A 14,904-nucleotide genomic window follows, 5' to 3' on the forward strand; every position below is an offset into this window, starting at 1 on the left:
ACCTACACACAATATTTTGCTTTAAAATTTCGAATTGAATGGTAATTGTTGAAACGGAAGAAAAATTTTCATTTTCTTTTTCGTTTTTTCATATCGATTTTCCCTCTTTTCTTTTTCCTTTTCATTTTGTTTCATTTTTAGGACAATTTTCGTTACGTGTTTTTTTTTTGCTTTTTTGGGTTAAGAACATTAAAAGTATTTTAAAAAATTTAAGCATTTTGTGAAGTCCTAAACTTCTCATTTCAAATTATTTTTTTTTGTTTTTTTTTTTTGTTTTTTGTGTGTAAACTGGTTTTAAAGCATAAGTATAATATTTAAAATCATATATAAAAAATAATTGGTGTGTTGGAGGAAAAACTAAATTTAACAGAGCATAAATGATTTTTGTTCCAATTTTTAAAAAACTATATAACATTATGATTCGTTCGTATCAGTGATTTAAAAAAAAGAAAAGAAACGAAAAACAAAAAATAAACTTTAAAATTTATGCCAAAAATTTTAATGTGTAGGATTAAAAAAAAAGTATGTACGTACGCAGTGCCGGATCTATCATATTTGTAAAGTAAGCATATACAATGGGCACCGAAAACAAGGGCGCAATGTTAATTGCCTATTCTTCACTTCTCTGCAAAGCGGAGCGTACTTCTCGGAAAACTGCATAGGGCACGTAAAAAGTCAGAACCTGGCCTGTATATACTTACAAAAATTTTGTGATTTTAAAATTTTTCAGTTTTCTAATTTTTGCGTAAAATTTTTGAATCCCATGTTCGTTTCTGATTACACCTTTAGGGTAATTTAACTGGAATAACTTTACGGTAATCGAATTGAAGTGAGAATCCGAAAAAATTATATTATATTTTCGAATTTACTATGATTTTGAAATATTGAAAAAAAAGCAATCACTGAAAATAATAATTTTAAATTCTACAAAGTCAGAATATTTAATTTTTTTCAAAAATATGACATTATTCGAGTTTGAATTATTCGAAACAAATTTAAATTCTAAAAATTTAATCTAATTTAAAATTAATTGAAAAAAAAGAATAATTAATCAAATTTTTTTATTTTAATTTCTTTTTAGTATATATAAAACTTTCAACCTGGGGTTCACAAATATTGTACGTAGTAATAGCCGAATTCAATTAGTTGAAAATAGTGTTAATAATAATAAAAAAGAAGAGAAAATGCGACTGCCTTACAGAAATCGTAAAATAGCCCTATTTTGGGTTATGTTTGGTATGGTAGCTATTACAATGTTTGTGTTCAAATTTACTGAATTACGTCCAACATGTTTGCTTAGAGATGAACCATTAATGATAAGAGAAGAGGTGAGTGTTGTTTTTTTCTACAATAATTCTTTTTTTTTGTGTTTTGTATGCATTAGTTCAGTTAATATTTAATATTCTATTTCATAAATATTAAAAGTGTAAATGTTTGTTTGTTTTAAATCTTCTCAACATTTACTAAAAAAAACGTAAAAACAAATATGAATTTTAAAAAAATAGTTATTTAAAAAAAAATATTTTCTCATTGCATTGTGATACAGAGTGTGATACAGAACAATAAATATGATTTTGAAGTCCTACACCCCGTTTAATATTGAACTCAATTCATTCAACTGATCACATTGAAACCCAAAAGCTTATTTTGGTTGCCGAAACTTGTTTGCCTTCTTCGTAGCTTTAATCCTTTCGCTTTTACTTTAGTTATGTACTTTTCTATTATATTTTTTTTTTTTTTTTTCAAAAACGTCCAATTGCATGTGGACGTCATCTACTAGCTTGTAGATTTGTGGTTATTGTTCTCGGTAGCCAACTTCTGTGTTTTAAAGACAGAGTTTCAAGAGTTTATAATAAAATTTAGTAGATTATCCTGTAAATCAAAATTTTCTATAAATTTCCTAGTTTTTTCTAAACTGCTTCCGCATTTTTCTATGATGAATATTCCACCAGTTTGAGTCGTAGACTATTTAATTTTAATTTATTTTTAAAACTATATTTTATGACCTTACTGTACAGATTTCAAAATAACAAAAAAAAGGATTTCTTCCGGTCTTTCTAAAGATAATAAGTTAATGAAAAAACGCAAAACAAGGAGAACTGAACTTAAAGAGTTTCTATGTCTTTTATTTTTTGGTACTCTTGTAATATTTTATGTATGTATGTAGTTGTATTTTTTCGTATTTCCGTACAATTTTTGAACATGACTAATTCCATTTCCATTTCCTGCTAATGGAAAAAGCCATGTTTTTTTTATTTAAAAAAAAAAAAAAAGAATAAAAAAGAAGATAAAAATAATAAAGAGCAAAAATTAAGACAAAAGCGAGAGCACAATAACAATAATAACGGTAATAAAAGTTGTATATTATTTTGAAAATAATTTAAAAAATTTTTTTATGTTTTCTCTTTCTCTCTCTCTCTTGCTCTTATTTACCCTCTTTGCTTAAATTCTAAATCGTATAATGGAAAAACATTTTCAAATAATCATTAAAATTTGTAAGCGGATTTTAACGGAATTAAGATTTTTCCTTTTTCATTTAGTTTTTTTTTTTTCTTTACTGTTACTGATTATTTTTGTGAGTTATAATTACGCAATTTCCGGTTATATCCCCAAAGAGGGTCAAACTTGTATTTTCATTTTTGTTCTATATGATGTTGGGATGTAAGTAGATTTTTGATTTTTGGAAGTTTTTGTAATTTTATTTGAATTTTTAGCATTTTGTGATTTTTACTGTGTGCGTTTAGATTTCCTTATACGTTCGTAATGCATTCCATATTTAAATATAAATTATTTTAAAACATCTTGTTTGTTCTAAGATTAGTTTTTAATATAGGTTAGCGCTAGCTATAGCTTAAAACTTACATCACATAATGTTATCTTTAATTTCGTTTGAAAATATTATCCTTGAAATACATAGGTGATATGTTATTTACTGGCCAAATCAATGTTTTTTTTAATTGAGAGCGAGAGCTTGTTTGAGAGAGGATATGATGGAATAAACTACTACTCATTTTAACTACACATCAGTAGTTGTTTTGAAGAAAATTGCTATAATACAAAATTTTTAACTCGAACTCTTTGTATCCTTTTAGTAAGCACTTGTATGACACAAAATAATTCTCTTATTGAATAATGAAATTGTTTAATAACTAAAAGAGAAAAATTATATTAAAGTTTAATGTTGTGTAAATATACTACTCCATGAGAATTTATTACCGGAATGTAAATGTAAATTAAATATTTTAAATAAAAAAACAAAAATATTTTCAAAAAATAAAATAAATAAATGAAATATACGAAAGAAAATTACTTAATCCTTGAATTTGTGTAATTATTTATAAATTATTTATATTTCCTAAATCAATGTTATAAGAAATGAAGGATTTGTATATAATAGAAATTTACTTTTTATTGAAATAAAACCTAATTTCGCATAAATTTCAATTAAAATCACTATGTTGTATATAACTGTAATATGGGTCATAATTTTTGGTATATATACAGTTGCAATTGTTAAAATACTGTTTGTAATTTGTACATAAAATTAGAGGATTTCGCGTTGTTATCAAAACGATAAAATGCAAAATTTTAGGAATTTTACTAACCAACTGCATGTAGTAGGATATAGAAACATCTAACCGAAGGAAAATAGAAAGATTACATGAAACTAGTTTTGATTACTCTATCGAAAAGCTTATAAAGGCTGTTAATAAAAAATATGAAAAATTGCATAAATTTAGGCAATTTTTTTCGTTTGTTCTCTACCAATTTTTATTGTCCTTTTTACGTACCGTTCTATTCTTAAAAATAATAAATATGTGGGTTTTATTACTAATTCAACTGTTTTCCTTTGTTTTCATTTTACGATCATTGACTTTCGAAATCGACTTTAAATTATTCTTTGAAAAATTTGACTCACACTCGTTTTTCCTTTTCCTATTTCATGTCAATATTCGTTTTGTCATTTTTGTTACCGGAAATATTTTGAATATTATAGACCTATGCCTAATTGAATAAATTATTTTATCTCTTAATCAATTCGCAAGACAATCTGGATTATTTCTGGTTAAAAATTACTTAAAACTTAAGTTCGTCATTGTCACATTTTTTTCCAAGTATATTTAAAGTGAGTTTTTTTATTTTTTTAAAGAAACAAAAATTTTTTTTTTAAAAAAGAACTTGTAAATTTTTAACACTTGTAGTTCTCTGTGTCAGAAGCCCCAAGTGTATTTTTTGTTTTTTCTTTTCTCAAACAATTTTTCAACCCATGTACGATCAATGTTTAAAGTGTGGCTTGTTAAATTGTGTAAAGTGAATTTTTTTTTTTTTTTTTTTTTTTCAAAAATTCTTTCTTATTCGCTTTAATTTTTTGTTCGTTTATTATTCTTAATTTTTATATGCATACATTGTTGGTGTTTTTTCTGTAAATATAAAAAATAATTTGCTACTGGAATTCTTTCCTATTGGTCTATCTGTGCGACTGTGTTGGCTATTATATTTTTCCAATAATTTTTATCGAAGGTTCGGATACTATATTTCTTATCAGGAAAATAAGCTACATTGGAACTAGGTAACGGACTCGTGTAGCAAAGTTTAAAAGTCTTTTAATCTTAAAATTGTAAGAATTTACTTACCTAATTGAGAATTTAAGTGTTTTAAGACAAGTTTGTTGGTTGTTGTCTTCTACTACCCTATTATCAGCTTATCCTACGTTATACGTTCTATGTATACGTTATATATACGTTATCTTCTTAGTGTTCAGCATCATTCTCAACATGTTTTCAGTTATTTGCCATTAGCAATACTAATTTTCTGCAACGGCTCAAAAATATTAAAGAGAAATGTACTTTCCCATAATCTGCTACTTTTAATCTAACTTGTATTTAATATTTTCATTATTACAAAGATATCCACGATATCCTTCACTTCATTTTAAGAGCATTTTTTTTTCCGTTTTTTCTCTTTTTTTTCTCTCATTTTTATATATACAGAGAATTTTGTGGATGGTGATTATATTTGGACAGGATTTCCCCAAAGTGTTTTTGTGTAAATAAAAGAAAATAAAGTTGAAAAAAATGTAAAGAATTTTAAAAATTTGAAATTTAAAAAAAAAAGAACTAAAAAAGAACGAAAAAATTTGCGGAATGAAAGCAGCGCAACAGACAGGGGAAACAAAAATAAGTTATTGCTTTTCAGTTCATTGCATACAGTAAAAGATTTTGCCAAAAAATATAACAAAAAAAAATACAAGAGATAATAGAAAAAGCAGTCAAACAACACAAAAAAACATAAAAGTTTACACGAACAAACACAAATGTGGGACAAAGAGAAAACCAGTAAAAAAAAACTCTTATCGTCGAAATTTTTCATCTGAAAAAAAATAACAGTAAAAACGGATCTTTGAGTTTTGAAACCGAATTGAAAAGGGTAGATTTTAAAAGTTTATTTTTACTTTTTCGGCGAACCTAATATTTTTATTTTGACAGAAGAAAAGAAAATAAAGAAAATGCTAAAAGATATTTTAGAAAGAGACAGAAAAAAGTAAATTTGTATATTTTTTCTTTTGTCATTTTTTCTTTATTTGTTTTCAATATTCGATTACCGATTACCGAATCCATTTATTTTCTTCTTTCTCGTTATATTCGTAGTTTATATTCTCTCTCCTATCTTTCTTTTTGAAAAATTTTACGAATCATAAGAACGAATTAGAAATAAGTGTTATCGAGTTGTAAAAATTTAATTGTAGTAGAATTTAAAATTATTTCGAATTTTTAATATTACATTTATTTTCAAATATTTAATTCTAGTAAGCCTAAAATTGTTTGAAATTGTAAAAGAAAGAGAACTTGTGTCTATAATATGGAAACATTTACCATTTTTTAATAGTTTCTGCATTTAGAATGAAAATTCATATGGGAAGTTCATTAAACAATAACCGAAAATAATTTCATTTTCCAAATTAAACTGTTATACAACCTATATTAGATAATAGTATTACGAATAAATAAAAATTAATGGTAGGGAAAAAATTTATAGGAATTGAACATTGCAATAAAGAAACAATTTTAAAATTGAAAATAAATTAAAAATTATAATTTCGAAACTATAGTAAAATAACTTTATAGTAAAAAACCAAAAAAGAAAATGAACTCTGCTGATATCATTAAATTTGTTTAAAATTATGTAAAATATATTTTTAGCATATATATAGGAAAAATTTAATGCGTAATATAGGAAGAAAAGGATATTTTAGGAGAATTGAAAAGAAAAAAAAAAATAATTTTGAATGCATAGATAAATTTGTTAAAAATTTTTATGTTACTAAGGGAACAAATGATAATGGGGGTATGTGAAATTATTGATAAATCATTATAGATTTTAAGTTATTCTTATATTTTTTTTTACAATAAATTATTTTTTCATTCATTTATGAGTGAATGAAAGAAAACAGAGTTTCTCTTTTTTTGAAAGAAATTTATATATAGAAATTCATGCAGGGCTACTGCTTTGTCTAGTTTACTTCTTACTTTTAAATTTTGTCGACTTTAATAAAAACAAAAAATATGATGAAAGGAAAAGCAAATATAAGTATTTTTATAAAATTTCCATTTGATTTTTAGAGTCCTGAAATTTTTGTTTATAAGATCAAACTCTAGATTCTATACTAGCTCCAAAATTTTAATTGAAAACCCTATGCCTAAATAGATTTAACCGTGTACTGCAACATGCTATGCGTAACATTCTCTTGTTTTCAAAATTTGTTTAGAAATGAATTGGAATGAAGAGTACAGCTTTTTATATGGGAGACCATTTGAATATCCCAAATAAGTGCCAATACAATATTTTAGTAACTAGTTCAAATATTTTTCATTTCATCAGATGCAAATTAAAAATATTTTCATATGTGAAGACAAATATTTGCCAACCAACCGGGAGTTGTACAATTTTCTTTTGTTATTATTTCAAAGAAAAGAAATAAAATTTTTTGATTTATGAAATTTGATAACCGGAATTCTTTGATATTCAAATAAAAATTTTTTTTTTAGAAAACAAAATGAAAAATCGAATATCATTAAAGAATAATGAAAATAAGATATCAAAAAAGTGGTGTGAGTTACAAAATTTGATTATTTCCTGGAATTAAATAAGAAAAAGTTTAAGAAATTTTTTTCATACTTTGAATATCTTACAACTTTTATCCACACGTATTAAATATTAATCATTTTAATCGTATGTAGACATCATTATACTGTTCTGGAAAATTTTATTCACACTCATTTCCCTTTAAAATCAAAATTAAAAAAAAAAAAAGGACAAAAATTGAAAAATTAACTTTTAGACCTGTCACTTAAGGTTTTTCTAATAAATCCTTATTAAGTCTTTAAATTTCATTATTAAGACATTTAGATTTAATTTACAAATTTTCTAGCTTTAACTCTCAATAAATCATTCTTAAAAATAACAAAATAAAAAACAAACAAAAAAAAAATGTATCCTAATTGCGTTCATTGTTTTTGTTTTTGTTTTTTTTTTGTTTATTGAAAATAATGAATCCTGTTGATAGATCTGATGTTATAATAGGCCATACGTAGTGATGTCAATACATAAAAGTTCTGATTATTCCAATACATAAAATTCTGTCATGAAAATAATATTATCAGAATTGAAAAGGAGACAAACTATAAATCAATTGATATGGTGTATAACATTTATTTAAAAGTGTGTGTTGGAAAAAAAAGAAGAAATAATGACTGAGTGTGAGAGAGAAAAATTAAAATTCTCTATATATACGTATACAAAGAAGATTGATAAATTGTTTCTCCAATAAATCGTAAATAATGTCATTGTCCTTTGCGTTATTCAATTTTGTATATGATGTTGAGGGTTAGAAATCATATGGAATGTAGAAATTAATTTAAAATGGAAAAATGTTGAAAATTCAATATTTTTTAATGAAATTTAAAGTAATTAAATAAGAGACGATTTCTAGTTAAAATGTGGCACATACCATTTTAATTACAACTCAGTTTTTATAAGGGTTAAATGAAAAAGTTGAATTTAAATTTTTACAATATCAGTAATGAATAATTACAATGGTTGAAAATGGCAGTAATTTCTTATTTCTGCACAATTCGACAATTAAAAACTCATAAATTAAATTGTGTATATAAATATGTCTTGTTGCTGCAGTTTTGAAATTAGAGATTGTTTTCAGTAATGCTAAATTAGTATTTCGTGAATGTAAATTTAATACTTTTTAGATATTTCAATTGCTTATTTCTGTACGTGCATTAAAGAAATTTTTCCAGAAAATTTTAATAATTACTAATAAAGTATTAAAATTTTTTGAAAAATATCCATTTATTTTAATTACGTAATTGCGTGTTTTAGAACTGGAACAAAGAGATTTTTTAATGCTAAATTCTGAGCTTTGCATATTTAATATTTTGAAATTGTTCTTTAATTAATTTTGCGCTTAAAATTAAACAACTAGCTCGGTCAAACCATTCTTAAAATGAGATTCTAATAAAAACTGTCACAATACAATATACTGTCTGCAGTTACTGTTTCAATTGTTCTAACCCAATACTGTCTCTCAATTACTTCTCAATTGCATAGTTACGAGTATAGTTGTGAGATTCTAATAAAAACTCTGACCAATATATTTCAATTACTGTTTCAGTTTTTCGAACGCAATACTGTTTTCAATTACATACTTGCCAATTATAGGCATGTAGTTGAAAGATTAAAGAAAACTGGCACAAAATTTGTATTTGTATTGCTGAAAATGTTGATATTATTTTGTGTATGCACTTGCATGCAAGTAAATTTATAATTGTCGCAATATTTGTGCATGCAAAACATTTTAATAAACTTTTTCTAATTAATTTTTTATTTCTCTTTAGAAATATGTGACGGGAAGTGATCATAAAGCCTATTCATATAATCGTGAAATGCCATTAATATTTATTGGTGGTGTACCTAGATCAGGTACAACATTAATGAGAGCAATGTTGGATGCACATCCAGATGTGAGGTAAGAATTGATTAATTATTTTTTTTCTGATTAATTTTATTTAATTTTAATATTTGCTATTGATTTTTCCTTTTTTTTTTGTAACCGATTGATGAAAAATAATTATAATAATTAAAATCAACTATATATATAGGGATAGGGTTGTCATTCTATTTAACCATAATAAAAAACCAACAAAAATTAATTGATTGAACGTGAGTTGAATTTAAAAATAATTTTCAACAATAACGTGAATATTAAATGTCCTTTTTTTAATATTCCTGTTTTTTTGTTTTTGTATTTGGTTCTGAGTTGCGGTTAAAATTAATCAGATACTGGCAATAAATTGATGGGGAGTTATCACGAAAAAAAAATGCTGTCCTATAGTTTTTTTTTTTTTATTTTAATTTAATTTAATATACGAGTATGTACTATTTATTTTTATTTCACTTTAAATTTGATTAAATATTTATAATTAATTAATGTGCAATAAAATTAACTAGTAATTTAATGTTAAAATATACTTGCACATTTAGATAACGTAAAATTAATTAGTTTGTTATGATTGTATATAGGGTTACCAATTGAATTTAATTCCGAAGAGAATTTAGTAATTGATTGTCTCTCTCCCAGTCTCTTTCATTTTCTGTTCAAATATATATAAGAAGTAGAATAAGAAATGTTAATGATTAGAAATATTTATACAACAATCACATAAATTTTCTCTGAATTAATATTACTCTCAAATTGTATTACACACAAATAAACATATTCACATATTCAAGAATTATACATACATATGAAAAATTTAATGTTTATTGCATTTAAAAATTCCTTAAATTCAATTAAATAAAATTCTCATGTTTCTTACTCCAAAAATGAAAAAAAAAATCAGGAACCATTTTTTTTTCGTATAAAATTTTTATATTAAATGTCTGCTTTAAACTGACAGTGCTGCCGTATCTTTGCTAAGCTCATTCTCTTTATTTTTATTCTCTTCTTTTTTCTTCATGTTCCTTCTGTTTTCTTTTTTATTATTTATACAAAAACCTTGTATATTTCGAAAAGGAATTCCCTAAGGACATTTATTGTTTTACATAAATTATTTTTTTTCTTCCTTTTTCTGCTTTGTTTTCGATTATTTATTTACAAAACTTTTTATTCTTCTTTTTGTGTTTTTTTATTTATTTATAACAAAAAAAAAAAAAAATTCAAAATTCAAAGGGAAAAGAAAACTACGAAAAACAAGAATATTTAATGACATTATAATCCGTACCTAATAACTTCATATTATTATCAAAACAAAAGAAAAACAATAAAAAACAAAAAGGATACAAAAGTAAATAACACAAAAACAACAACAAAACAGAATACAATAAGGAAGCAAAAAAAAAATTAAAAGGTTTCCAAATTTTATAGGAGTTTTTTCAAGCTTGAAACTGTTTTAGTTCCAAAATAAATTTAATAGAGTCATAAAAATATTTTCAATAAATTTCATATTGAATAAAAATTACCAAAACAAGAAAAAAAAATTTCCAATATTTCTTTGCAACAATATGCATAAAAAATTCAGAAAGCATCAAAATATAAGGATATGAAAAAAGAAAAACTATAATATAAAAAATCAAGAAAACATATTTTAAGGATAATAATATTTTTTTTTTGTTATTGTATGTGTATATAAAAAATGAGAAAATTTTACAAGTGGCTCATTATTCGTTTTATGTTTTAATTTAAAAATAAAAGGAAAAAAATCTAAATCATTATCCTGATAAACACAAAATTTGTACAAGAAAAGAACACACACAAAAAAAAAAAATGAGGAGCAAAGGTCAATAATGCATAAGGTGATGTGAAAGGTCATAAGGAGCAGAACAAAAAAAATTTTGTATGAAAGGCACATTTATTTTTAGAATTTTGATAAGTTTTTTTGTCGTATTTTATTTTTCATCTCCAACATTTTAGTTTTTTTTTTTTATTTATTAATACTAGGGTTTGTGGAAACAAGTTTAATGGCTTATCTACACTAAAAGTTGGAATATCATAAATTTTCATCACAATATTAATATTTTAGTTATTGTTGTTGTTTTTTTTTTTTTTTAAATATGCTTTCAACTTGAAGATTTTGAAAAGAATTTTTTTTATTATTTATTAAAATTTACGTAGTATAAAATGGAATAAAAGGTCATTCATCCAAAAAAACATATGACATTATCGTATACTTTGATCTTTTACGTTGATGTTTTTAATAATGAAATCATTTCTGTTGATGAAGTTGTAAATTATATTGAAAATGTTAGTAGCAGATTTATAGATTTGTACAATTGGGGTAACCAGGATCACGTATAAGGATCTCTTATTTTCTCATTTGAGTACGAGACATAACCTGCAGCACCTGCTCGAGACCCACCCTCTGATGAATTCGAGCTAACTGTTAGGCCCAGAAGACCGCAACTCCTAAAACCTTTCTTCTTCAAGAAACGAGAGCATCACTTTCTCTTAGAATGTGTACTAAAGTTTGCTCATCCTACCTACAGAACCTGCAAGTGTCCTCGATATGACTCCGGAGAGGATTCTTACCTGAATTTCCCCAACTATATAATCTTCTTTAATTGTTTTTGATCATAATATCCCATACATAAGCTCGTTGCCCTGTTGCAGCCTGGGAGGGCTCCGCCAGTGCTCTGACTATGTCCCCTCTGATTCCTTTTTTAAATGCTATCGGACAGAATGTGATACGACTCTGCAGAAGTGATTTAATTGTGCTATGATATGGCACAAATTCATGTATACGTTCTATTATAAAAATTTCATTCTTGCGTGCACATATAATCTGCTCTGTGGTATCGGTATACATATAATTTATCAATTTTAATAAGTATTTAAAAGAAAAAAGTAAATTTTTTGAAATTTAAATAAGACAAAGCGTATTGCTACCCATTATTGATTATTGGAACTATGTCCATATTTTTCGCGAAATTTACTTCAACTAAAACTCTTTACCGGATGATTTGTTTAAAAAGTTACTATATTTCGGATATTTCTATGGTGTTTTTCCGGTTATAATAATTATTCTTTGAATAATTGCCGAAAACTCTTATATAATATTAATAGAAAACATTTTCCGACTATCAATTTAAAATTTATTGACAAATTAAGTGTAAATAAATCTTATGGATAATATCAAAATTTTCTTTTTTAACATTTTCATTAAATTCTTTTCGTTTTTCCACTCTGGCAAGTAGACACAAACAATTTGGATATTTCCGAATTTATTTCGAATCTTATAAATTATCCAAACTTGTGAAAGATTACCAGTCGGAATTACAATAAAAGCCTTTTAAATATTGTAATTAAAGGGAAAAAAAAACAAAAATTGGAAAAAAAGAAAATATTCTTATTTATTTTAAAATCTGGTTTTTCTTTTTTTGCTTCTGATCGCCTTTTCCGATCCCGTTTTCCTTTTATTTAAAATATTTTTATTATATATATTGCATTTAAAAGTTCAGTATTGGGATAACACGAAAATGAATATCTCTTGATTTATGTGTATTGTATTTTTCCTTATTTTTTTTAAATAAAAGATTTTATAAAAAAAAATGGAAGAAGAAGAAGACAAGTGAAGAACAAGAAATGAAAATGAGGTTATGTCAGCTTGACTTTTATGTTAGTTTAGGGATTTTTTCTTCGTTTTTTTTCACTTGATTTCAATTTTTTCTTTAATTTTGTTTTTTCCTTTTAGTTTTTACCACTCTGAATTCCGGGAAAAATAAACAGACCGGAAAAAAGTACGAATATATTAAAAAAAAGAAGAAAATGAAAAATCAAATACGATAACTGTGTGTGCGGAATGCATAGGAAAAATATTGAAATCTTCTCATGATCCGATTATGGAAAGTAGCAAAAACCCAATTCGATCCCTCATTTTCTCTTTATATAATATTATACAAAAAGTTTTACTTGTTATATTTTTCTTTTTCTAGTTATATTCCTCTTGTTTTTTTTTTCTGTGCTCATCCATTTGGTAATTGGCTTGTAAAGCCTAATGAATTGTTGATTCACTAGTGAATTAGGTTTGAACTTGCACAAGGTTTAAAATATAGATGATAAATGGTAGTGGTAAATGATAATAGCGAGTAAAATATTCATGCATAAGTACTTTATACTTAATATATAGCACTTGTACATATACATATACCATAGCAAGTATAAGTTGGTTAATACCAAAATAAATATTGAATTTAGAGAATTAAAGTATAGGTTTTTCTTTTCGGTGTTTTTCTTTTTCTTATTTCTTTTCTATACAAAGAGGATAAAATTTCGAATGAAAGTGGGAAACGTAAAGTAAACAGATTTAATGATTTTATACTACACATATACATAATAATCATTTAAGTAGGTTTGTATATACTTATATATAGAAATTTTCCGTCCAATTTTGTTATAGTTGAATAGTTTTAAATTTACGATAATTACTGTAGAAGAAGTGAGGATTTTTTATTTGAGTTATTCTTGCAAATTAAAAAGGTTCATAATATATGTATGTTTGTGCTTAATTTAAATAAATATTTTCCTTTGAAAAATTAGTTAATAAAATAAATGTGTTGAGATCTTTTATTCGATACTATTACTTTAACAGTATAAAACACCAAAACTTTCACGATTTGCATAAAAAGGGCGTTTTTGACACTTCACTACTTTGCTACTTTGACTTAGTTAGTATTTAGTTTGCAGTTCGTTTGCAGATTAAGGGAAATGAAGGTATATGTAGATCTTCGCAAAAAGTGCTCTCATTTACGATAAACGATTAAATCGATAATTTTCGTAACTCTCCGATTAAATCCGAAGCGAACTTTTATTTCAAAGAGAACTCAAAAAAAAAAATAAGAAATAAATTGTGAGAAGGCACCCATTTTGGTAAAACAATTTTTTTGTGGTAATTCACCAAAAACTGTTGTGGAGTGCTTTTAGCTTGGGTTCCAGATGGTAAATAACCAAATGTGTTTTATTAAAATCTGGCAAATTTTAGCAAGCAAAGCGTTCATGCCTCTTTCATATCTGCAATATTAAGAGAATTGTAATATTTTCAGCCTTCCATCCCAATTTGCATTTTAAAATATAACAATATAATAAACATAATTCTTACCATTTTAATCAAACATTAAAATTTTGAATACCTGCTCACACAATGAGAAAAGTTATTGGTCATTTAAGTAAAGAATACCATTCTTAAAATTTTTGTATTTTATTAAAAAAAAAAGGATTAAATTTTACTAAATACATTTTTGCAATGTTATTAGTTATACTGTTATACTACAGCCTGATATGCGTTTTTGAATGTGTATGTGTCTATAAAATAATATTATGGTAATGTAGTTAAAAGGTTTCGCGGGCAAAAATTGAAATGAAATAAAAGTTGAATTGTTTCGATGAAATTTGAAGTTTATATGGAAAGTAATATACACATACATACACAAGTACGTTAATATGCTAAAATGTAATACATATAGGAAAAAAATAATTAATGACCAGTAATTGTCTTGAATTTCAGAATTTAAATTAGCTTTTTAAATTGCTACTCTGCAATAGTAAATTAGTTGTAATTTTATTTTATATTATGTACATTATGTACATATAGATGTACGTTTTTAGCAATTTTATAATTTTTAATTTTATGTTATTTTAATTTACAAATTACTATATATGCGGTCTAAATGACTCCAGTAATATTCCATTTTTTGGCTATAGTAGGCATTTTTAAAGGATATAACAAATTTTATTTTTAATTATAAAAAATTATTACCTTAATTATGAAAATTATGGATTTAAAGCAAATTTTTTTATATGAGTATTAAAATTAGTATATAAATAATACGTATAACAGCTTT

General features: G+C 24.7%; 1 protein-coding gene across 2 annotated transcripts in view; it reads left to right on the forward strand.

Annotated features, from left to right (window-relative positions):
• Window positions 1-14,904, forward strand: part of LOC129605239 (protein-tyrosine sulfotransferase) — a 60,712-nt gene that overhangs the window by 4,116 nt on the left and 41,692 nt on the right. For both annotated transcript variants that reach the window (XM_055514868.1, XM_055514869.1), the window contains exons 2-3: window positions 1,082-1,328; window positions 8,907-9,037. In XM_055514868.1, the coding sequence (XP_055370843.1) occupies window positions 1,185-1,328; window positions 8,907-9,037 (275 nt within the window). In that variant the 5' untranslated portion in view covers window positions 1,082-1,184. The remainder of the gene's footprint in view (window positions 1-1,081; window positions 1,329-8,906; window positions 9,038-14,904) is intronic.

The sequence above is a fragment of the Condylostylus longicornis genome, unplaced genomic scaffold, assembly GCF_029603195.1.
Source record: "Condylostylus longicornis isolate FDR11 unplaced genomic scaffold, ASM2960319v2 ptg000013l, whole genome shotgun sequence".
Lineage (NCBI taxonomy): Eukaryota > Metazoa > Arthropoda > Insecta > Diptera > Dolichopodidae > Condylostylus > Condylostylus longicornis.